Source organism: Podarcis filfolensis (genome assembly GCF_964270895.1).
Source record: "Podarcis filfolensis genome assembly, chromosome: 2".
Taxonomy (NCBI): Eukaryota; Metazoa; Chordata; class Lepidosauria; order Squamata; family Lacertidae; genus Podarcis; species Podarcis filfolensis.
In genome coordinates, this window is record NC_139605.1 from 18608567 (window position 1) to 18634271 (window position 25705).

A 25705-nucleotide genomic window follows, 5' to 3' on the forward strand; every position below is an offset into this window, starting at 1 on the left:
CTAATGGGGCCTCCCGCTGCCACCACGCCACCGCCGCACAATTTCTGTTCTCATCCTGAAGCAAAGTTCTTAACCTGAGGTACTATTTCTGGGTTAGCGGAGTCTATAACCTGAAGCGTATGTAACCCGAGGTACCACAGTACTCTATCCTCAACTCACTTATGGACTCACTGTTAAGACCCTGCTCATGGAAGACAATCTTACAAGTGATGGGAGAAGAAGGAGAAGAAGACTGCAAAACCGTATACAAAACTAGTTGGATATGCCTTAGTTTCCTTTCCCTGCAAAACCCTTCCCCCCTTGCCCCATCCAACAATTTCTAGGTCTCTTAAGTTCCTTCTCAACCATCAAACAGAATTCCATGTCCACTGAGCATGCTCAGTCCTCAATAGCCTGTTTTGGACGCTTTCCCTATCCTTCGGCTCTTTTTTCTGTGTGTGCCTGTGTGTACACAGAAAGACAGAAGTGTACCCATCCCCAGCCGCATCACAGTGTTTCATTTCTCCATTGATGTCTATGGCCAGCTCTCTTGTTCTGTCCCTGAGGATGTTTAGAAAAGAGCTGCTCAGCAGGAAGCAGGAAGTGACCTATCCAAAAACAGTAATGAGACGACCTTTTCTAACCTTTCTATATCTGCATTTCTCTGTCTGCAATGTTCCAGCAACTCTTATTCCCCCCACCTCCACACCGTCCAGTTGCCAGGTTTTTTTCCTCTCAATCTTTCAATATTCCACAGCACCAAGTTATTATGGGGCTGTGTTTTCGGAGGGAGCTCCCTCGCTTTAGGTTTTCTTGCTAAACCTTTTTAAAATATGGCCGTGTACCTCGGGGTTACCCCAAGTCAGCTCCTGCCATTCTCTTGTTTGTGGGTGGTGCGGCTTTGGCTGCAAACTCATAGGCATCTGGAAGAACTGAATTGGTATTAGTCTCTGAAGACTGACTATTTTGCTGCGTAAATGCGCCCTAAGCTGAAAGCACGTGGCTTCCTCCAGAGAGTCCTGGGAGCTATAGTTTGTTAAGGGTGTTGGGAACTGTAGCTTTCTGAGCAGTAGACAACGGTTCCCGGGACAGTCATGTGCTTTAAATGCAGCCTGACTGTTCAGACAGGGTGCATGTCCATGCCATAGCAATATGTGGATTTGCACCAACCTGTTCCTCCATTAATCATTGGAGGAACGTTGTGAGTTTCCCCTGATGTTACAGAGGCCAGACAGGCCTCAGCCAGAAGGCAGGCATTTAGCATTCCCAGGTCCATGCTGTGGAACAGTCTTCCGGTGGGGATTTGGCAGGTGTTTTCTTCGGACGTCTCTTGAAAGCTATTATTATTATTATTATTACAGTCATAGGTAAAGGTAAAGGGACCCCTGACCATTAGGTCCAGTCGTGGCTGACTCTGGGGTTGCGGCGCTCATCTCGCTTTACTGGCCGAGGGAGCTGGTGCACAGCTTCCGGGTCATGTGGCCAGCATGACTAAGCCGCTTCTGGCGAAGCAGAGCAGCCCACAGAAACGCCGTTTACCTTCCCGCCGGAGCGGTACCTATTTATCTATTTGTACTTTGACGTGCTTTCGAACTGCTAGGTGGGCAGGGACCGAACAATGGGAGCTCACCCTGTTGCGGGGATTTGAACCGCCAGCCTTCTGATCGGCAAGTCCTAGGCTCTGTGGTTTAACCCACAGCGCCACCCACCACCTCGGGATAAATACACTTCAGGTTGAGCGCTTTCGGGTTGCACTACTTCTGGGTTTCGCTGCTCGCGCATGCGCAGACGGTCAAAATGACGTCACATGCATGCACGGAAGCTGCAAAACACAACCCGCACACGCGCAGATGCGCTGTCGTGTCTTACGTTCTGTTCAGGATGCGAATGGGGCTCCGGAACGGATCCAGTTCGCATCCCGAGGTACCAGTGAATTAATATTATTATTATGCCAGCAGACCTATGCAGCTGTTTAAAATGCCCCTTGAGCAGCGAGCCATTTTTATGATCGCTTTGTATTGCTTTTACATATTTTTATGCTGTCATAAGCCACCCTGATGTTTTGAGAGAGGACGGTGTACAAACACTTTTGTAAATGAAAATAAATAAATAAATTAATAAATTAATAAATAAGTAAATAATTGAAACATATGTAGGGGTTCTCCCCATCACAGCTGTGTCTGGGACCTTTCACCTTCAAATGTGGGATTTCCCCCTTCTCCCACAATGTCATACACACACCCACACAAACACACCCACCCACCCCTGTATCTGTAAAAACAAAGGACCTGCCCACAGCGGTGCTGACACAAACCCCCACACTAACACTATGCAACAGAAGGAAAGAAGAACAACACCCTGTGAAAAAGACTCCATCAATTGAAAGTGGAGATGACAAGTACTTTCCCCTGTTTATTTGTTTTGTAGCACAAGAAAATCTTAAATAAAAAGCAACACTTGGATGGCGGAAGACATCATGCTCTGGTGTGGACAAAACCCACAACCCCAATGATATTGTTATAGAAGTAGGGAGGGACCCCCCCTAAAACTCGAGAAATTAATAAATGCTAGGATTTGGGGTTCTTTGTGATGTGAAGGGAGAATATAAGCTGCAAGGGGATTCCTGGACTGCCTTACACATACCAGTCTGGCTGGCTGAGGGAAGAGGAGAGCTGTTAATATTACAATAGAGTGCCATCCACGGTTTGCAACAACTCAGTGTCCCAGGTGTGACCAGAGGCTGGAGATTTGGAAGGTTGCCAGGGTAACTGCTCTGGGGGAGAGGCTTCTGGGAAGAAGAAAGGGGCGTTCCATCTTGGCGAGGTGGAAGGAAGGACTGCCTGCAATGCTCTGGGCCATGCTGTATGATCTGGACCCCCTCCAAGCAGACCAAGGGTGTAAATAGGTGAACAAACCCTAGTTCTTAAAGCATGACAATCTCCGCCGTGTCTTCTATTCTCAAAAGGGACACAGACCCTGAGATTCCATGTGCTCTCGCCAGGGCTTGGCAGAAAGAAGGAGAGGCGCTGGGCATTTGTAACAATATTCTAAGCATTTTAAGTGTTCCTGCTTAATTAAAGTATGGCTTGCCAAACTTTGACTTCATGCGCCTCAGACATTTGGGGGAGGGGGGAACATCCATCGATTACCAGTGCTAAAAATAAACTCCAATCTGATGAATTTTCCCAACTCTGAAATAACAGACTTTTAAGATATAGAAATTCATATGCAGATATGTGATCAGGACTCGTTCCCCCATCCGAGAAAGCTTAATTTAAGGCTGCGTATACAGCATTCATTTAAAGAATCTTGGGAACTGTAGTTTGTGACAGGAACTTAGAATGGTAGCTCTGGAAAAACTACAATTCTCGGGATTTCTTGGGGGAAGCTATGTGCTACAAATGTACAGTATTTTTCTGTGTATAACACGCCCCCCGTGTATAAGACGACCCCTATTTTGGGGGATTCCAAATTGAGGAAATGGGGGGAGATTGCCCAGAGCTGTTAAGCTTTTTTTGGGGGGGGGCGACAATCACTCACCCGCCTGACTGCAGCTGCCCATCACACGCATTGATGAAGCCACCAATCATCTGCCCACTGACCGCCAGCCACCAATCGCCCGCCCAATTGCCACAGCAGCCAATCGCCGGCAGACCTTGCCACAGCCACCAATCACCTACCCAAACATTGCTGGCAATCTCCAGCTCACGGCAGCCACCAATCGCCCATCCCACCTCTGCACTATCTGTGTATAAGACAACCCCCAATTTTTAGCATTTTTTATAATAAAAAACCCTCGTCTTATACACGGAAAAATACAGTATGTATGCAAGCAGCAGGAAGCACCAGCTTGGCTGCAGGAGTTGCTAGAAGGGGGGACACAAGATACCATCCAACCGCCTTTGGGACTCCACTCCAGATTTGTGTATGGTCTCTACAGTCACAGCAGGTGCTGCAACCTTCCAACAGCTTGACCTCATCCCCAAAAGCGCACTGTTCCATTATCTCCCGAGACAGACGGATGCCAGCAACATGCAGCAGTTACAGCTGGATATATACTGGAATATCTAGCAAAAGTCAGCTTTTGGGGTTGGGGTGGGGAGTAGGGGTTCCACTCTATCTGAATGGGTGTTTCTCCAGTGTGGTGTAGTGGTTAAGAGCAGTGGACTCGTAATCTGGTGAACCGGGTTCGCGTCTCCGCTCCTCCACATGCAGCTGCTGGGTGACCTTGGGCCAGTCACACTTCTCTGTAGTCTCCCAGCCCCACTCACCTCACAGAGTGTTTGTTGTGGGGGAGGAAGGGAAAGGAGAATGTGAGCCGCTTTGAGACTCCTTCAGGTAGTGATAAAGCGGGATATCAAATCCAAAATCTTCTTCTTCTTCTTCCTTCCCCAAACAGTTTAATTTATGTTTACAGTGGTACCTCGGGTTACAAATGCTTCAGGTTACAAACACTTCAGGTTACAAACTCCGCTAACCTGGAATCAGTACCTCAGGTTGAGAACTTTACCTCAGGATGAGAACGGAAATCATGCACCGATGCCAGTAGGAGACCCCATTAGCGAAAGTGCGTCTCAGGTTAAGAACAGTTTTGGGTTAAGAACGGACCTCCGGAACGAATTAAGTTCGTAACCCGAGGTACCACTGTACTTGGTCATGCTTTCAGCTAAACAAGGGAGAGAAAGCAGAGGAACTTGAAGAGCCCCGGAAAAGGATTGCAACAGCAAAAAGATGCCAGAGCAGGTGAAAAACAGATCCCTATCTTTGGCAACCAGCTAAGCCAGGAAGAGGGGGGGGGGGAATTGGCACATCCTTAAATGTACACACAGCCAGTACTTTCCTGACTAGCTGATGGACGTGCTGTTGGGAGACTTCCTGCCTCATAAAAGAGCCAGTCTGCAGAGCCAACTTCCCAATAAAGAACATTTTAAAATAATTATTCAGCCACAGAATCCATACTGTTTTACTGTAAGGGCCACACTAGACATGATGCTAAATGCATCACTAGAAAGCACACCATGTTTTTTAGAAAAACCAATAGCAGAGGGAAAGGTTAAAACGCCAGTGTCTACAGGATGAGGTGAAAATCTCTCTCTCCCCCCCCCCCCTCTCTCTCTCACACACACACACACAAACCTTAAAAAAAATGCCAGCCATAGCATGCTTTCTTATGAAACATTAAACATTCAACAGCTTTGGGCAAAACTAAACAACTTTTGTGTCTGGAGTTTCACTTTTTGAAATATGGCAACCCGAAATATTAAATAACTTTTAGCATGTTTGTTTGTAACTCCCCTTTTTAGTGTTTTATCCTTAACTCTGCTTTCTCTATGGATATTTTTTTCTTGAGGACAGCAGAACTGGCCCCCACCCTTGTGTCAGAAACTCCCATGTTTATTACAGTTCTACCTCATCCTTCCCTAAAGGTGGTCAGAGTAGTTACCACATTTTACTAGGTAAAGGTTAAGGACCCCTGGACGGTTAAGTCCAGTCAAAGGCGACTATGGGGTTGTGGCGCTCATCTCGCTTTCAGGCCAAGGGAGCTGGCATTTGTCCACAGACAGCTGTCTGGGTCATGTAGCCAGCAGGACTAAACCGCTTCCAGCGCAACAGGACACGGTGACAGAAACCAGAGCGCACGGAAACATCGTTTACCTTCCCGCTGCAGCGGTACCTATTTATCTACCTGCACTGGTGTGCTTTCAAACTGCTAGGTTGGCAGTGGTGAAGTTCGTGAGAGAGAGGGAGGATTTGAACCCAGGACTCTCCCTGGTCCTATAATGCACATCCATCGTTCTTCTTGATACCGTCTCAGGAGTGGGTGGCAAGTAGGGTTGCCCGACGTCCTGAATTTCCAGGGCATAGTAAGCAATGTCCGAATGGAAATTGCTTAAATGTCTGTGAAAATCTACCATGCCGGTAGTGTAGATTTCGGCAAATTCCATTAAAAATACAGTAGCTCAAAAACTTATTTGTGAAATCTCAACCACTTTGGCAAAAAAGGAGAAGCAACCCCTGCTGTAACAGCTGCAATGCTGGATGTATTTGCTTACAGCTCAGTCCTCATAAATATTCTTTTATGCTGGCTAAAAGAATGTTCCGCATCAGGTTTTTACCACAAACAAAGATCCCTCTTTCCATCATAAAAGCATCACATGCTGAAACGAGGAAACAGCACAAAAACACCATCCAAAATATAATCAAGCGACAACCCCAGGCCAAATACGCCACAGCTCATGACAACTAACAGAGGCAACAAGTGGCGCGGGTGGCCCTGTGTCCTACTTTACAGAGGGCAGTCCTCCATTTTACCTCAGGGGACTATCCTCTATTTACCGTAAATAGTTACCGAGCTGTTTCCTGTAGCCTGTTTCTGATTTCAGGTTGTGAACTGCCCTGAAATCTACGGATAAGGATATACAAATCAAATAAATAAAAGTAAAATAATAAATAATAGTTTAAGTAACTGTAAAGCGGGGCAAAGGATGACTGTGACAACGACTGGCATGAGGGCCTGAAATCTTCATGAACATTCCAGCTGCTCAGGGAACAAAGCAGTTAGGATGTTCGCAACTCAGGTTCTCTGAGGGAAGGGAGAGTTGTCGCTTTGGCTGGCGTTAAACCACACAGCTTTGGACAGGGGCAGACTAAGGACCAGAAAGAGGTCCCAGAAAGGCAGGGAAACTGTGGGGCGGGGGATACAATGGATACACAGAGAGCAGACAATGGACCGAGAGGCAGGAATTTGAGGGAAGGAGGGCCAGTGGGCATACACAACATGGTCAGGCAGTTCTGCGGGTCCAAAACAACCATAACCTATGGTTACGTGAAACATACTCAGTTCATTCTCTAGTCAGTTCATTCATAAGGTCCATACATGTATAAGTGTCTATTTCACCTGTCTGTTCATAGAGTCCAGTAATCCACATGAAGGGTTGTTACAGTTCCACAGAATCCTTTCACAGACACTTATATATGTATGGACCTTCTGCATGAACTGACTTGAGAATGAACTGATCCACTGGGTCTTCTGCTTTTTTTGTTGAACTTTATGAGACTTCCGTTGAAATCTACAATTTGATACAATGAATAGTATACCTTATTTATTCAAAAGGACAGCCGGTTACGTCTTGTGTGTTTATTGAGTTCTGGGGGTCCAGCATCTTAGCTGGGCCCAACCACCTGCTACTGCCCCAACCATTCAGTTCAAATTTACAGAGGGGCAGCCACAGGCAGGCTGAAACCCACCATTTTGACATTCCCACAGTGCCTCAGAGCAATGCAACTCTGTGGGCATTGCGGGAATGTCAAAATAGCTGGCGCTCACATGAGCCCCTCTCAGAATGTGGTGGTTTGCAACCTGGTGCAGTGGCGGCAGTGATAAGTCTGCCGATTGAGGGTGTACTAGAAGCAAGGTGGGGAAGATCCACTTGCCCAGGGAGGTCCTCACGCCAGGAGGAGTCCTTGGAGGAAAGGGTCGGTTGAAAACAAAGAAGGCTTGAGGAAAAGGTCAAAGCGAAGAGGGATCTGAGGTAAGTTCAACACAGGCACTCGCTCGATATCCTTCGGTTGCAGGCTTCTCGGCAATATTTTAACTGCTGAATAAATAATAAGAAACGCTAACAATGTCAAAGACACAGGAACACAACGAGAAACGGTTGTTTGAGCAGACGTTTAATGTGTGATGCAAACTGGGAGAAGTGTCTGGAAAGAACCAGCCTTCAGCTGTTCATTCATATGCACCCCACAGGGAATTCAGCGAGCCAGAATTGCAGCTCCTTGAGCAGATGTGGGGAAGCCGGGAAGGGGAAGAGAGGTTCTTACCTTCGGAGGTGTTCAGGTGAAGCGCCCCGTCGCCAGGTAGTGGTGTCGTCAGCGCCAGCAAGCTCAGCACCAGGAGAAGCGGCATCTGAGGACAAGAAGAGAGGAATGTGACCTTAGGAACGGTACACATTTGAATATATTGACCAATTTTGAATGATTTTACTCTCTGTCTGGTCACCAAAGAAGACCCACACATCATATAGTTGTACCTTGGTTGTCGAACGCCTTGGCACTCAGACATTTTGGCTCCCGAACGCCACAAACCTGGGAGTGTTCCGGTTTGCAACTGTTTTTGGGAAGCTGAATGTCTGGCGTTGCTTACGCGGCTTCTGATTGAATGCAGGAAAATCCTGCAGCCAATCGGAAGCTGTGCCTTGGTTTTCAAACTGTTCTGGGAATCGAACGGACTCCCGGAATGGATTAAGTTCGACAACCAAGGTACCACTGTATATATATATTTCCTGTACTGCTCCAGTGCTGGACACGTGGCCACTCAGAGCAGGTATTCTGCTTCTAGGGGGCTTCTAGGTGCAATCTTGCCTCTCCCTCACACATTCACTGAATGTGGAAGGGCATTCATTGGAACATCCATTTGAAGTCAGAACATTCATCCATCTAGCTGGGGTTGTCAGTTCTCCCCAGCAACCACTTTTTACAGGGATGCGTCCCAGCATGGTGACCATGTTGACCGATGGCAGTGGGGACTGAGCATGGGGACATAACACAGATGTGCTCATCTATTTCCACAACCTTAAGGGGCAAGGCCATAGCTCAGCAGTAGAGCATCTGCTCTGCAGGCAGAAGATTGCCGGTTCAATTCCAGGTAGGGCTGAGACAGACCCCTGTCTGAAACCCTGGACAATACTGAGCCCAGATGGGCCAAAGATCTGGTTCAGTATATCGCAGCTTTCTATCCTATGCTTCTGTTTTCTAAGTGCAAATTCTCTGGAGGTCAAAGTGCTGTGTCCGATACCAAATTCTGCGTTTGTACAGTGAGATTGTAGCATAACAAAATACAAGCGACCCTGTTTGTAATCTCAGCAATTTTCCCACATTTTCCAAGTTGCCATCTTCTTGAAAGCTCTGACCTTCTGGTAGCTGGATGCATGGCTCAACAGCATACTCGTGCATATGATGTGTTTTCCTAACAAGAAGCAGTAAGAAAGTAATCCTTTTCTTTTAATTTAAACTTTAAATACTATTTTCCATTTCCTTTCATTTTAATTTCACAACATCTTGATTCCATAGTGCACAACAACAGGAGAGATCTGATTGAATCCATCGATTTAACTCCCCTCCCCTCCTGCTCATATCATGATTTAATTTTGCCTTAAGGACATTGTCTTGTGCTTTATTTATCTATTCCTTAATAACTAGGGTTTTTTTAAATAAATAAAAAATAACCACTATCTGGCACACACAATCCTGACAGCTGTTATCATAAAAGAGGCCAGTTCTTTCCCTGTAAGAACATAAGCACCATCTTAAGTGCATATTAATAAATCCAAGAATCGTTTCAATTTTTATTATTTATTTCCCAGCAGCGCTTCTTTGTTAGTCGACCATCTACATTATAAATGAAACAAACCTCCTTTGTGTGTGCTTCTGTACTTACAGCCCCTTGAAACTGTGATTCCCACTTGCGATATTGCAATATGTATGGGGTACTGTACCATCTGGACAACATTGTGAAGTGGCTCCCCCCCCTTTATCCACATTCAGTGAAAAGCAGTGCCCAATTCCTCAAAAATATTACCACACGTGCATAGGTAGCTTTCCAGATATGGCTGGTTTGCCAGCTACAGCTTGCTTTAGAACAGAAATGACTTAGCCGCTGTACTCCATGCTCTAGTAACTTCCAGACTGGGTTATTGCAATGCGCTCTACGTGGGGCTGCCCTTGAAGACAGCTCAGAAACTCCAACTGGCCCCAAATACAGCAGCTAGCTTACTGGCTGGGTTTCCATTTAGATTCCATATTACCCCATTTTTAAAGCAGCTGCACTGGTTGCAGGGGCACCAATTTTCAGTGAGGCGGCCAGACCCCCTCAATATTCCACAGCATGCAGTGAGCCCTGGCAGGATTTCCTGCGGCTACATTGGGCCCCTCTGGGCCTGCCTGTGGCTGCGACAGGCCTTGTGGAGCCTGTTGACATTGCCATTCCACCTTAAGGAACAGACATGGGATTGTTACGTGTCACACGTCTGTTTACATTCCAGCACAGTATGCTGGGAACTTCCCTTGTGTGTATAGCTTTTGCTTTTAGCTGTTTTTTCCTGTTTCTTTGTCCTGATTTATGATTAATAAATCTGTAGTTGTAGTATGCTTCCACAAGCCTCACGCCTATTCTGTGTGCGCAGTTCTATCTGCCCGGGTCGCTGATTTATGTTGGAGCAGAGGTGATGGTCTTCGCAGCGGGACGGCTGGAAGGGAATGGCCTCCTCCCGCTGCATGACATCACATGCTCATGCCAGGCCCCCCCCCCCCAAAAAAAGTTGGGCAGAAACCAGCGCATGTGACTGGTTGCCAGTTCATCTCTGGGCCCACTTCAAGATGCTCGCATTGACGTTTAAAGTCCTAAACAACTCAGTCTGCAAATACCTGAAAAAGCACCTCCTTTCCCATAGACTTCCTTGGGTGCTAAAATGAGCCCTCTTGGTTGTTTCGCCACCCTCAGAGGCACAGGTGACCCAGGAGAGGGCATTCTCTGTGGCAGCAACTGAGTTGTGGAACTCTTTCCTCACATTTTGCCTCCATTAAACAGTTCCTGGGCAGATGCTGAAGAAAAACCTCTTTACCCTGGCATTTGACACCAGAGAGATACCTTTTGACGGCCCGCCGTATTTCTGTGTTTTCAACATTGTGTTTTTATTGTTGTGACCCATCCTGGAATTAAAGATTAAGGAATCGGGCAGGTGATTAATGATGGTGATGATGGTGTTGATGATGATGATAAATTGGGTGGTGCAAGTAAACAGAAAGCCTCCCCCACCCCACCCCACCCCAGGGCAGATCTCCAATTCCTGTCAGTTTTCTCCACCAACTGCCTTCCCCCAGCCCTGCGACCCACACGAACCTAGAGGGTTGTCTGACTCTCAGAAGCACCATTGGGTAGCTGGAGGGTGGAAGGGGCTGCAGTGGGAAGGAAAAGGAATTCTACTCCCATATCTATGGAGTCTGCACAGTATCCACCAGCTTTTGCACCTTTCGCCACATGTTGGTGTGCTTGTCTAAATCTGCATTCATACACGTAGGTAAAATGAATTATTCTTTAACAAAACGGAAAGGGAGACCGACTAAAAAAAATCTTCAAACAAAGGAGTGCTTACTGCCGAGGCAGGGGAAGCTGTGGCCCTCCAGATGTTGGCGGACTACAACTCCCATCATTCTTGACCACTGACCATGCTGGCTGGGGCTGGTGGGAGCTGGTAGTTCAACAGTATTTAGAGGGCCACAGGTTCTGTAGAATCATATTATGGTAGAGTTGGAAGTAACCCTTGAGGGTCATGTAGTACAACCGCCTGCAATGCAGGAATCTCAAATTATTGCAACACTCATTTCCCCTCTTGATTTTGTTGTATGCGAATGCCCTCTTATTGTTGAACAAGTTTTCTTCGTACCTTTAGATCACAGGAGGACGGGGGGGGGGGTGCTTAGCCCTTTCTCCACAGGGGATTTTTACACTTCAACACTCATGACCTCCCCCGCCCCCCCGCCACCACACACTTGGCTTTCCAGATCTCCACACCCATGTTCTTCTGCGAAACGGTTACTTTCCCATCTCTTGCGTAGATGGTTCTGTAATAAGGTGGCCAGCTGGCCACTTATGTGCTGCTGCCAAGGGAAAAAAATAAAATAAATGTGTGGCTAAAAACGAGAGTGCAGATTTGCCTGAAATTTGCATTTGTAGGTGCAAAGCTAAATAGGACAGCTACAATTTATTTATTTTTTAAATGATATTTATTGAGGTTTTACAAAAACATAAATTTAAAAAGGTCATATAAAAAGAAAGAAATACAAAAAAAAAACACATAGAAAAATACATAAAATAGAAAAAAGAAGAATAAAAACAAATCCATTTTTTGTAACCCTAACTCATTATCTTATTTCCTTGGCCTCCTCACACCTCCCCGTTTTGTATTCCCATTTAAATAATCAAATCAGCAAATTCTTACCCTCTTTCGTTTATCTTAACTCTGTATCTTAACATATTATAACTCTATATTTTCATCCAGCTACAATTTAAGCTGGAAAGTAACACATCTGCCACAATAGTGGGGGAAGACGGCGAGCAAGTGGCCTGTGTGCCTGGTCTGCCCGCTGCCTGGGCTCTCACTGTTGATGGGCAACCTCAGGACCCCTCCTGCTCTCCCTTCTTCAGATTACAGTGGTACCTCGGGTTACAGACGCTTCAGGTTACAGACTCCGCTAACCCAGAAATATTACCTCAGGTTAAGAACTTTGCTTCAGGATGAGAACAGAAATCGTGCTCCGGCGGCGGCAGGAGGCTCCATTAGCTAAAGTGGTGCTTCAGGTTAAGAACAGTTTCAGGTTAAGAGCAGAGCTCCGGAACGAATTAAGTTCTTAACCTGAGGTAAAGGTAAAGGGACCCCTGACCATTAGGTCCAGTCGTGGCCGACTCGGGCTTGCGGTACTCATCTTGCTTTATTGGCCGAGGGAGCCGGTGTACAGCTTCCGGGTCATGTGGCCAGCATGACTAAGCTGCTTCTGGCAAACCAGAGCAGCGCACGGAAACGCCGTTTACCTTCCCGCCGGAGCGGTACCTCTTTATCTACTTGCACTTTGACGTGCTTTCGAACTGCTAGGTTGGCAGGAGCAGGGACCGAGCAATGGGAGCTCACCCCGTCGCGGGGATTCGAACCGCCGACCTTCTGATCGGCAAGTCCTAGGCTCTGTGGTTTAACCCACAGCGCCACCTGCGTCCCAGTGTAACCTGGGGTACCAATGTATAAAAAAACATAAGAACATAAAAAACTAAATCAGCCCAATGGCCCTTCTTGTCCGGCATCCTGTTCTCACAATGGCCTTGTGGGAAATCTGCCAACAAGGACCTGAGCGCAACAGCACTCTCTGCTCCTGCATAATAGAAGCACTATCAGCCCCAACTGCGGAGGTCTTTATCTTTATAAAGTGGACCACTTTCCAGAAATAGGGCTCCTTCAAAGAGAGGACCGCCCTCCGCTAAGTAGGACATGATGATGCAGCCACCTTTTCAATGCAATCTGCTCTCACACACGTCGCTAATTCTGAGCCAAGGCTGCCCAGACACTTCTCCCAGCACAGACAGTGGCTATTTATATGATCATCTATTGACAGAGCATGGAGGGAAAAGTGGGGGGAGAGGCGAGATGGGCCCCCACACAATGAATGAGCTGGGAGCAGAAGGCAGGCAGGGGCAAACTCTCCACGGCCACGACTAGGACCTCTGAATCCCCAATCACGTCATTGTTCCTAAAGACATTCTATTCCCTGAAACAATAAGAGAGGTGAGAGGAGAAACAACCGTGACGCAGACCCATCGCTTGTTATTGAGCACAGTCTGGAAATTAAAAAGGGAGGAGAGCACGTGGAATAGCAATGCGGGAGGAGAAAAGCGCGGCTGCCTCCTAGTGGACGTTCCTGTTAATAGTTGCTTTTTTTAAAAAATCCTTGCATCTGCTCCCCTCGTGTGGTCATTAGGTATCATTGCGAGAACACAGGATAGGTTTGATTTGAGGAAGTGATGCTTTTGAATTCTGGTGCTGGAGGAGACTCTTGAGAGTCCCATGGACTGCAAGAAGATCAAACCTATCCATTCTGAAGAAAATCAGCCCTGAGTGCTCACTGGAAGGACAGATCCTGAAGCTGAGGCTCCAATACTTTGGTCACCTCATGAGAAGAGAAGACTCCCTGGAAAAGGCCCTGATGTTGGGAAGGATGGAGGGCACAAGGAGAAGGGGACGACTGAGGACGAGATGGTTGGACAGTGTTCTCGAAGCTGCGAACATGAGTTTGACCAAACTGCGGGAGGCAGTGGAAGACAAGAGCGCCTGGCGTGCTCTGGTCCATGGGGTCACGAAGAGTTGGACACGACTAAGGACTAAACAACAAGAAAAAACAAAAACCAGCACCTATTTTTTCAGCACTTTCGCTAGTCGCTGGCTTGTGCGACACAGTATACAAAAGCTCTGCTCGACTCAGAGATGCCGTCCTTCCCTTACTTAAGAGAGCAGTTCCTGCATTGCAGGGGGTTGGACTAGATGACCCTTGGATCCCCATCCCAACTTTACAATTCTATGATTCTATGAAGGAAGAGCAAGACCTGGCCTGGTAAGTGCCCCTCGCCCACCCCTTGCCTCTGAAAATGAGGCCTGCGATTGCACCTCTTACCCATCAGGCTTGTGTAGTTTAGCAGGGGGGCAATGTTATCACAGTACCCATTATCTGATAGGCAGTGCACGCTTTCAGAAACTTTTAGAGGAAGAACAAAGAAGAGGTGGTCACACCAGTCTAACGCTACCTCTAGAATTGGTCCATGCCTGGGGGAAGATGGGAATGCATTTCTTATTGGAACACTCAAGAGAGAGAGCAGTGCATGATGAAACCATGGAACTCACTCCCACTGGAAGGCCACTGAAATATACTTGGAGTTCTGTAGTGATTTCATGCTCTTTATTGCAGCTTGTAAAACAGTGACTGAGTTGCCCCCCCCCTCAGGCTTTTATATACATTATTTACACAATGAGTCCCGTCTGATTGGCTGATTCTGCTTTCCTCCTGGAGCCTGATTGGTCTTTTCCTGCAGGCCAATCAGTTGTTGCAATCCTACCAGCCCAATAGGCTGATTAACTTCTTCCTGGAGTCTGATTGGTCTTCTCCTGCAAGCCAATCAGTTGTTGCATTCTAGGATCCTACTTGCCTATTGTTCTAGGATCCAAGGTTAGTACATAAAGGTAAAGGGACCCCTGACCATTAGGTCCAGTCGTGGCCGACTCTGGGGTTGCGGCGCTCATCTCACTTTCTCGGCTGAGGGAGCCGGCATACAGCTTCCGGGTCATGTGGCCAGCATGACTAAGCCGCTTCTGGCGAACCAGAGCAGCGCACGGAAACACCGTTTACCTTCCCACCGGAGAGGAGCCTATTTATCTACTTGCACTTTGACGTGCTTTCGAACTGCTAGGTGAGCAGGAGCAGGGACCGAGCAACGGAAGCTCACCCCATCGCGGGGATTCGAACCGCCAGCCTTCTGATCACCAGGTCCTAGGCTCTGTGGTTTAACCCACAGCGCCACCTGCATCCCAGGTTAGTACATAACAGTCACCTATTTAAAAGAGGGTTGGACCAATTCATAAAGGACAGGCTCATCAATGGCTACCAGCCCCGATGGCTATGCTCTGCCTCCACAGAGACAGGAATGCGTCTGAATATCAGTTGCCGGAAAGCGCAGGAGGGGATAGTGCGGCTCCTGTGTTCGAATCCTGAATGCTGGTAACCCACAGGTAAGCCACAGTGAGAGCAGGACGTTGGACTCGATGGGCGGTTGGCCTGACCCAGCAGGCTCCACTTTTGCTCTCACGAAAGTAAGACCGCATGAAAGGAGACCGTATTTACACCCAGATCAGATGTGCAATTCTGACCCACATTTGCATGCCCATTGACAGGTTGACAGTTCATGACTTGTGGCCCAGCAGGTGACCTGCATCATGCATGGAAATCTTAGCTGCGTTCAAGAGGGAGGATACTCTTATTTGGAGCAATGGAACTTTGGGAGGGGTTTCCTATCACTCTTATCAAGGGCTGTTTTGCTATGATGTGAAAATGGAACTTCCATGTTCCTAAGTACAGTGGTACCTCGGGTTACGTACGCTTCAGGTTACATACACTTCAGGTTACAGACTCCGCTAACCCAGAAATAGTGCTGCAGGTTAATAACTTTGCTTCAGGATGAGAACAGAAATTGTGCTCGTGCGGCGCGGCAGCAGCAGGAGGCCCCATTAGCTAAAGTGGTGCTCCAGATTAATAACAGTTTCAGGTTAAGTACGGACCTCTGGAACAAATTAAGTACTAAACCCGAGGTACCACTGTACTATACCACTGATGCCACTGACCACCAGTTGCTCGGGAAGAACAGTGGTAGAGGGCTGCAGCTTTGATCCCCAGCTTGGGGGCCGTCAGGAGTGCATGCTGGAGCCAGGCCCTGTGACCAGTAGGGCTTCGCAGGACTGGGACCTTCCTAAGTTTGTTCTGGAGAGGCAAGGCGGCTGCACAGGTGAGGCCTCTTAGTAACTCGCTGCACCTGGTGGCAAGAGCCGGGAAGGGATATAAGGTCAGCATTTCCCTTCGGCTCTTTGCCACAGCAACACGTTTCCTGCTTTGCTGCGTTTGGCTTCTTGCTTCCTGATCCTCGGACCTTGACTTCGTGACTCCTTGCTTCTCGACCCTCGGACCCCTGGCTTCTGGACTCTTGTTCCTGCTCCCTCCCTGCCATCTTGCCCCCGGTCCCAACGTCCTCAGCCAGGACTTCGATCGCCCGTAGACCGGACCGTGACAGGGGCTTCCTAGAGGCATCTGGTTGGCCATGGTGGGGAGCAGGACATTGTACTTGTTAGACTTGTTTGTGTGGCAGCACCTACACTTTGGAACTCCTTGCCACTTGACACCAGGCAGACGCCTTTGCTGTACCCTTTTATGCACCTGCTAAAAACATTTTTGTTTATAGGCAGGCCCTGTTTTCCGAATACAATTTCTGAGATGTTTCATTCTCTCTCACACACGCAGGGGAAAAGAAAGCTGCTGGGCAGAATTTTCTCTGAATATTGCTTTCCATTTTTTGGTAGGTAGATGCCATTCCCCACTCTGCACGCCCTGAAACACTGCCAGGTCCAAGGTATTGAGGAGGATGCCAAATGGTGCCCAGGCTGCCCACTTTGATACTAATGATGCTGTCCCTTGCAACTGCAGCAAAACCAAACCATAAGCTTAAGGGGGGGGGGGATAACCTGTGCTACTTCTGCTGCTTGTGGTGACCCCCCACTGTCAACACAATATTGCCTAATTTCTATCCCTGCTGGGAAAATTCATTGATCAGCCACAATAGCTCAGTCGGTAGAGCATGAGGATCTTAATTTCAGGTGGTGGGTTCGAGCCGCACGTTGGGGTTGGACTAGATGACCCTTTTGATCCCTTCCCACTCTACAATTCTGATTCTATGCATCTATGAATCCCCCCAATCTCTCGGCTCACAAGCAGGGCTGAGAATTTCAATGGGCTGTTCATGCGCTCTTCTAAAATGTAAGCATATTAAACGTAAATCGCCCTGAGACCTGCAAACCGGTATATAAATTCAATTAACAACAACAACAACTCCCAAGGGTTATGGTCAGTTTACTAACACATCCTGCTTCGGAATTCAGGTTACTACAGGGCATGTGGGTTTGTTTATTTATTTAGCAAGATTCAAATATAAGATATCTAAGGGCTTTCCCATTAAACGGTATAAAATATTCATTTAAACTAGCAATAAAAAGCAGACTCTGAAAAACAAAAGTACAATAAAATCGTCAAAATACAGATAAATCAGCGGAGTTCGAAAACAAATGTGTGTGATGAAATTGCATAATGAATGAATAATAAGTAGAATACCGCAGGCAGAAAATAATTTTCTGCTGTGTCACAGGGAAGAGGAGAGGCTCTGCAGCCCGGTTTCTCATCTATTACCACCTAGCAGACTGGATTAATGACACCTATGCCCCTCCAGATGTTATTGGACTCCAACTCCCATCACCCCTCGCCAGCATCCATCACAGGTCCAGGATGATGGAGCTATGTAGAGCTGCTCTAACTAACTGAGCTATACATCATTCCTGGGGAAAGAGCAGGAGCCATCACAGCCCTTTTCTCAGTTGTGGGGAATCTGTGGCTCTCTGTGTTTGGGGAACTACAATTCCCATAAACTCTGATCGTTGGCTATGCTTGCTAGTGCTGATGGGAGTTAGAGTCCCACAACATTTGGCAAGCCAAAGGCTTCTGCCACCTGCCTTTCATCCAGAGTAATTTCTTCGACCTTTAACTTGTATGGTACAATAACAGCAGAGGGCAGCAAATGCACACATTCTCTCTCTGTATGCTATACCGTGGTACCTCTGGTTAAGAACTTAATTCGTTCCGGAGGTCCGTTCTTAACCTGAAACTGTTCTTAACCTGAGGTACCACTTTAGCTAATGGGGCCTCCCGCTGCCACCGCGCTGCTGCCATGACATTTCTGTTCTCATCCTGAAGCAAAGTTCTTAACCCAAGGTACTATTTCTGGGTTAGTAGAGTCTGCAACCTGAAGCGTCTGTAACCTGAGGTACCACTGTATCGAAAGTCAGAAGCAGAGGCACGCTGGCCCAAAATGAAGTGGTTTGACCAATCATCAACAAGCTTTTCTGAGCCTGGGGCCACCTTTGGAAACCTAAGAAACATCACATAATGACAATCCGATATGAGAAAAACAGTTGAGCCTGAAACAGGTAAAACACCAAACAACCCCCCCCCCAAAAAAAAACACAGACAAAACAAACAGCCCCCCCAAACAGGAGGAAACCACCCCAAACTAACAATAAAAATTGTTAGGTAATACAAATACAGCCCCCACTGCCAAAGAAAGAAACACAAGTGAACCCAAAAGTAGGCAATACCCACGATTACTCAGTTGGCAGAATGCACACAACCAAACAGAAAGGAAGCAGGCAAAATAGCCCCTAAAAATGCAGCCCCCCCACCTCCAATCAAATGAAAAGCAGGCAAAATACCCTCACACACAAATACCCCCAAATAGGCAGACAACAGCCTAATAATAATAATAATAATAATAATAATAATAATAATAATATATTATTATTTATATACTTCCCAACAGAATATTAGAAAAACAATCAAACATCAAACATTAAAACTTGCTTAGACAGGGTTGCCTTCAGATGTTGTCTAAAAGTCAGATAGTGGTTTTATTTCCTTGACATCTGAAGGGAGGACGTTCCACAGGGTGGAACCCCTCACCCAAAAAAACTCCAGATATGTGCATAACACTCCCAAACAACAACACGAAGAAATAATGGAGGCAGAACAACCCTACCCAAGCAATAAAGAAATAAAATAATTCAGGCAAACTAATAGTAGAAATGACTATAATACAAAATGGCAGCAAACAAAAGCAGGCAAGACGCCGTCAAAAGTAAAATACAGTGGTACCTCTGGTTACGTACTTAATTCGTTCCGGAGGTCTGTTCTTAACCTGAAACTGTTCTTAACCTGAAGCACCACTTTAGCTAATGGGGCCTCCTGCTGCCGCTGCGCCACGGGAGCACGATTTCTGTTCTCATCCTGAAGCAAAGTTCTTAACCCGAGGTACTATTTCTGGGTTAGCGGAGTCTGTAACCTGAAGCATCTGTAACCCGAGGTACCACTGTATAAGGGCAGGCACACCTTTGTTCTGGGTCCTCCTCCGTCCTCCTGCATGTGAGGGGAGCACCCTGTTGCAACAGCTTCAATAAAGATCAGGCTTACTAGCTGCTTTGCTTCTCAATATTCTTTGGTTGGCCTCTGTTATTTTCTCCTACCAACAGGGAACCCACTTAAGGACTTTATACGGGCTCTTGGATACCCCATAAGGGAAGAAGGGCAGATTTTGTTTACAACAGCAGCATAACATAAGAATAGGCCTGCTGGGTTAGGCCCATCCGGCCTAGCATTCGGTTCTCATAGTGGACAAAACAAGATGCCTCAGGGAAGTGGGAAGATCTCCTCCTCCCTCGTTGGTTCTTCTCAACAACCCTGCAAGGTAGCTGTAATGGCTTTAGGGGTTGCTTGTGCGTAAGTTACCGCCGCTCTGGGCTATGTTGCCTGGTTAAACCGTTTCTCTCTGGACAGCCATCCACTCCGTGGCTGTTCAGTCGCTGGCAGAATCCGTCAGTGGGCGTTTCTTGAACCTCTTCCAGCAAAGAAGTTCTTTGACGCCAAGTCGCCGCCTACTTTCCCTGCGCGGAAGTCTTCTGCGCAGGGTGGGTGTGGGCAGCGGAGGACCTGTGCTCTCCTCGCTGGTCTCCTGCGAAGAGTCCTGGAGCCTCCTCTCTGCTTCCCCCATCGGCCCCCCTCTATCCCTGGTGTTGCGCTGATTTTCTTCCACAGCCGGAGACCTGCCTCTCTCCCTGCTTGGCCCCTCTCCAGCATCGCTGTGGAGCCTCGCCTCCTCCGCTAGTTCCGATGGCAGTTCCCTGACATCCATCTCCCCCCCAGAACCCCCTCCACCCTCGGCCCGACCTTTGGATCCAACTTCGTCCCTGTCCTCGGCCGACGATGCAGGGAATCCCCGGAAGGAGCTGTCGTCGCCATCCTCAGAGGATTCAAAACCTGCTTCCGCTCCAATCTCTCCCTGCGGGGTGGGCCTCCCAGTCTGAATCCTCCCTCTCCGACGCTTCTCCTCCCTCCTCTTCGGAGGCTGGAAAACCCTCAAAGTCCTCCTCGTCGTCAGTGGTGCCAAATTGCTCCTCCCAGAATCTTGCTGGTCGTTTTGGTTTGTGTGGGAACCGACTGTGGAACTCTTCCACTAGATACCCATCATTGATTGCCTCCGCGGGAACCCACGTGTCTTCTGACCGGGGTTCTCCCTCCCAAGCTACCAAGTACTCTACCTTGTGCCCTCGCCACCTGGAATCGAGTATTTCCGTGGCTTGGCTGTGGTGTTCCCTCTCTTCTACCTGCGGGTGTGTGGTGACTTCTCCCTCCCGTCCCGGGAATTCCTGCCCCTCCCTGTACGGAGAGAGTAGGGACCTATGGAACACCGGGTGTAACTTCATGCTGTCAGGCAGCTTGAGCCTGAATGCCACGGGGTTCACCTGCTCTGTTACCTCAAAAGGTCCCAGCCGCCTCGGCTGCAACTTCTTGCACCCTCCCTTGAAGGGTAACCCTCGGGTTGACAACCACACCCGGTCTCCCACCCTTATGGTCTCCCCTTCCCGACGGTGCTTGTCTGCCTGCCTCTTGTAAATTTCCTTGGCCCTCTCCAAATTCATCTGGAGTTGCTGGTGCAAGGCCTCCATTTCTTCCACAAACTGCTCTGCTGCAGGTACGCTCCACCCTTCCTCCCCCCTCCCCGGGAAGGCCCTGGGGTGACACCCATAATTGGCCATGAACGGGCTCATTCCCATGGACACGTGTTCAGCGTTATTGTATGCAAATTCAGCCAGCGCTAGTTTCTCTACCCAATCGTTCTGTCTTTTGCTGACGTAGCAGCGTAGGTATTGCTGGAGTATACTGTTCGCTCGTTCCGCTTGCCCGTTGGTTTCCGGGTGTCTCGCCGTCGAGAAGCCCACCTCGACCTGCAGCAAGCTCATGAGCTTCCTCCAGAACCTTGAAGTAAATTGTTTCCCGCAATCTGAGATGACCCTCGAGGGAGCCCCATGCAACCTGAAGATGTGATCCACAAACAATCTGGCCGTTTCCTCTGCCGTCACCGCAGGTGAGCAAGCTATGAAATGGCACATTTTTGTCAGTAGATCGACTACTACCATGACTGCTGTCTTCCCCCTTGATTTGGGCAAATCTGTCATAAAATCTATGGACACCACCTCCCAGGGTCTTCCCGGCGTGGGTAAGGGTTCCAGTAACCCTGCAGGGGCCGCCCTCTCCCCCTTTGCCCTCTGGCAGCGGTCGCACCCCCGTACGTACTCCTGTACATCTTCCCTTACCCTTAGCCACCAGAACTGCCTGGTGACAAGCAGCATGGTCTTGTGCTGACCAAAGTGCCCCGCTGTTGGGTTGTCGTGGAGTTGTTTGAGTACCCTTCCCCTCAAGATCTCCCCCGGTACGTACAGCGCTCCGTTATAGTACAGTACCCCTTCCTTTTCCTCAAACTCTCCATGGTTTTCCCTTCCTTCCCGTAGTTCCCTGATTTTAGTTTGGGCGAACTCGTAGTCCCTGGTGAGACCGGCTAGTTCTCGTTTCCCAACCAACACTCCCCCACACACCCATCTGTCCTCGGGGAACACGTGTCGGGCTTCCGGCGGTCCCTCTCCTTCCATGTACTCCGGCTTCCGGGAGAGAGCATCGGCTCTAACATTCTCCTCTCCCGGCACATACCGGATCTTGAAGGAAAACTTGGAGAACTCTTGTGCCCATCGAATCTGTCTCTGGTTGAGTACTCGCGCAGTCCTTCAGTACTCCAAGTTCTTGTGATCCGTGCAAACCTGGATCTTGTGCCACGCCCCTATTAACAGATGTCTCCATCGGCGAAATGCTGCATAGATAGATAGCAGTTCGCGGTCATACACCGTGTAGTTCTGCTCCGACTTGCTCAGCTTCCTCGAGAAAAAGGCGCACGGCCTCCAGTCTTGCTGGGTTCCTGGCTGCAAAAGTATGGCTCCTATGGCCCGGTCTGACGCGTCGGTCTCTAGCCTCATGGGCTTCTCCAGATCCACGTGCAGGAGCTGCTCTCCCGACGCGAACGCTTTCTTCAGGCTTTCAAAGGATTGCTGGGCCCCTTCCGTCCAGACGAACTTCTTTTTGCTACTGAGACAATCTGTGATGGGTGCTGTTAAATGGGTGAAGTTCTTGATGAACTTCCTGTAGAAGTTGCTGAACCCTAGGAACCTCTGCACGTCCTTCCGGGTCTTGGGGGCCTTCCATTCCAGTACCGCCTGCACCTTGCTGGGGTCCATAGCTAGGCCCTTGTCAGACAACTTGTACACCAGAAACTCGACCTCCCTTGCGTGAAATTGGCATTTTTCCAGCTTGACCCACAACTGGTGCTTCTGCAGTCACTTTAGCACTTCCCTGATGTCTCTGACATGTTGCTTCTCATTGTCAGAATAGATTAAGATGTCGTCCAAGAAGGCTACGCAGTTTTTGTACAGCAGGGACCCCAACACGTGGTGCATGAAAGCTTGAAAGCAGGCGGAGCCCGACTGTAATCCGAAGGGCATAACTAAGTACTCAAAGGCTCCCAAGGGGGTGAACATGGTGGTTTTCCATTCGTCCCCCTCCCTCATCCTGATCAAATTGTATGCTCCCCTGAGGTCCAGCTTGGTAAAAAATTTCCCCTGCCTCACCCGTGTTAAAATGTCATCAATCCTGGGCATTGGGAAGGTCACGGGTTCTGATACAAGGTTCAAGGCCCTAAAATCTACGACTAATCTGGGCTGATTAGTATACTTTTTGTCCACAAAGAACACCGGACTGCCCCCCACCGCCTTTGATTCTCTTATGAAACCTCTTTTCAGGTTCTTGTCAATAAATTCCCGCAACTCCTGCATCTCCCTGTCCGACATGGCATACAGTTTACCCACCGGCAGCTGAGCCCCTGGGAGTAAGTTGATTTGGCAGTCAAAGGGCCTATGGGGGGGTAGTCTATCCGCCTCCTTCTCGCTGAAGACCTCCTGCAGGTCAGCATATTGGGGTGGCACCTTCCCTTTTGGCTCCACAGCCACTCCAGCCACCCTTGCCACGGTCATCCTTGGGGTTTCCCCCCCATACAGTGTTCCAAGCAGTAAGCTGACCCAAAGGTGACTGACCGCTGATGCCATGCCACTACTGGATCATGCAGTGCCAGCCAGCTCATTCCCAGTATTATTGGGGGTCCTGACAGTGTGGCTACGTGGAAGGCAATGGTCTCTGTGTGCCTGGAAACCCTCATTCTCATTGGCGGGGTCTGGTGCGTCACCTCCCCTCCCAGAAGTTCCCTGCCGTCGATGGTTGTCACTTGCAAGGGAAAATCCAGAGGCAGCAGGTGGAGTTGGTGTTCTAGAGCGAAGCTCTTGCTGAAGAAGTTGCAGGAACTGCCTGAATCCAGCAGCCCCTTCACCTTGACTGGGTGCCCATTTGGGAGTTCTAGCACCACTTCTATGGCTATAGCTGCCCTGGGAGGGTCTGGTTGGGGCACTTCTATTGGTTGTTGGCTTGGCTGCTGCCCCCGCTGATTGGCAGCCAAGCTTGGCCGTTTCCCTGGGCCTGATCCGTTTCCCCCTTCCCCTCACAGCCAGCAGCTCCCACCATCCCTTGCCAGGCCTTTCTTTGGGGGCAGACCCTGGCAAAATGTCCTGGCTGTTGGCAGAGGAAACACTTCTTGTGGGTTTTCCAATCCTTTCCCTCCCTCTTGCGCCCTTCAGTGGAGTTTGAAACCTCGCGCGCGCACGCGCCATCTATTTCCATTGGCTCAGCCGGCTGGGAAGGCTGCCTCGGTATTTCAGGAATGTGGTAGTCATGGCAACGTTCCTTAAACAAATTTAAGGAACGGCAGAAAGAGGGGGGTGGAAGTCAAATTTTGAAATGTCAAAATGATGGTAAAACTAATGACATGTATAAACCTGAAAAGTATAAATAAAAACTTAAAATGAAATAAAAATGAAAGAATAATAAAGGGAAACGAAAACCTGATGGAGGTGTAGCAACACTACAAGCAGTTACATCCATGCCCACGGGACCAAGGGCATTGGTGTGGCTACAACACACAAACATGCATCCAAAATCCCTTGTGAATATTGGCTAAGAACATGAGAGTCAGGCTGGAAGCAGCCAATACTTTTTAAGAGAGTTGGAGATGGTGTGAGAGAGCCATTCGGGTGTAAGAGGAGCCCTGGTGGATCAGTCCAAAGTCTTAACAAGTCCCAACATCCTGCTTCCCACAGTGGCCAGCCAGGGGCCTCTAGGAAGCCCGTGAGCTTGGCATGAAAGCAGTGGCCCTCTTGCATTGTGGCTTCCCAGCACTTAGCACTTGGCCATATACTGCCCCTAAACATGGAAGTTCCATTTTGCCACCATACCAGTGAGCCATTGCTGGAGTAGTACAAAAGCCCTCCTAAAGTTCCATTTTGCCCATTGGTCTAAACTTGGTTAAGATGGGGAAACCACTTATTTCGGTCCTGGAGGTCTTGCTGAATATGATTAGAAGGGACCGGTTGGTTAAAGGTATTCAGGTCGGAGCCAAACAGTATAAACTGAGAGCATTTGCAGATGATCTAGTTTTGACGTTACAGGAGCCAGAATCTAGTACCAAAAGAGTTTTAGAACTAATTCAAGAATTTGGTCAAGTGGCAGGATTTAAATTGAATAAGTCAAAAACTAAGGTTTTGGAGAAAAATTTAACACTGATTGAAAGAGGGAAGATTCAGAATGAAACAGGTTTATCTATTGTGAAGAAAGTGAAATACCTTGGGGTTAACATGACAGCAAAAAATGGGAACTTGTTTAAAGACAATTATGAAAAATGTTGGGCGGAAGTGAAAAAAGATTTAGAAATTTGGACAAATTTGAAGCTTTCCTTGATGGGTCGAATTGCAGCTATAAAGATGAATGTACTGCCTAGAATGTTGTTTTTGTTTCAAACATTGCAAATTGTGGACAAGATGGACTGTTTCAAGAAGTGGCAGAAAGATATTTCTAAATTTGTCTGGCAGGGCAAGAAGCCAAGAATAAAATTAACCGATATTAACCGATGCAAAAGAAAGGGGTGGATTTGCCCTGCCAGACTTTAAACTTTACTATGAATCAGCAGCGTTCTGCTGGTTGAAAGATTGGCTACTTCTTGAGAACACAGACATTTTGGATCTAGAAGGTTTTAACAATGTTTTTGGGTGGCATGCATATCTGTGGTATGACAAGGTTAAAGCTCATAAAGCATTTAAAAATCATATTGTCAGAAGAGCATTGTTTAATGTTTGGACAAGATATAAAGACTTACTTGAAAACAAAACCCCAAGGTGGCTATCACCAATGGAAGCGAAGGCTCAGAAAAAGCTCAATATGGAGGCCAAGTGGCCAAAATATTGGGAGATTTTGGAACAAGAAGGTGACAAATTGAAATTGCAGAGTTTTGAGAAACTAAAAGACAAGGTGCGAGACTGGCTTCATTATTTTCAGATAATGGAGG

The 25705-nt window shown here is 48.1% G+C and overlaps 1 protein-coding gene across 1 annotated transcript in view; it reads right to left on the reverse strand.

Annotated features, from left to right (window-relative positions):
* Positions 1–25705, reverse strand: part of GABBR1 (gamma-aminobutyric acid type B receptor subunit 1) — a 172191-nt gene that overhangs the window by 88466 nt on the left and 58020 nt on the right. The window contains exon 3 of the mRNA XM_083600595.1: positions 7804–7888. Coding sequence (XP_083456721.1) covers positions 7804–7888 — 85 coding nt within the window. The remainder of the gene's footprint in view (positions 1–7803; positions 7889–25705) is intronic.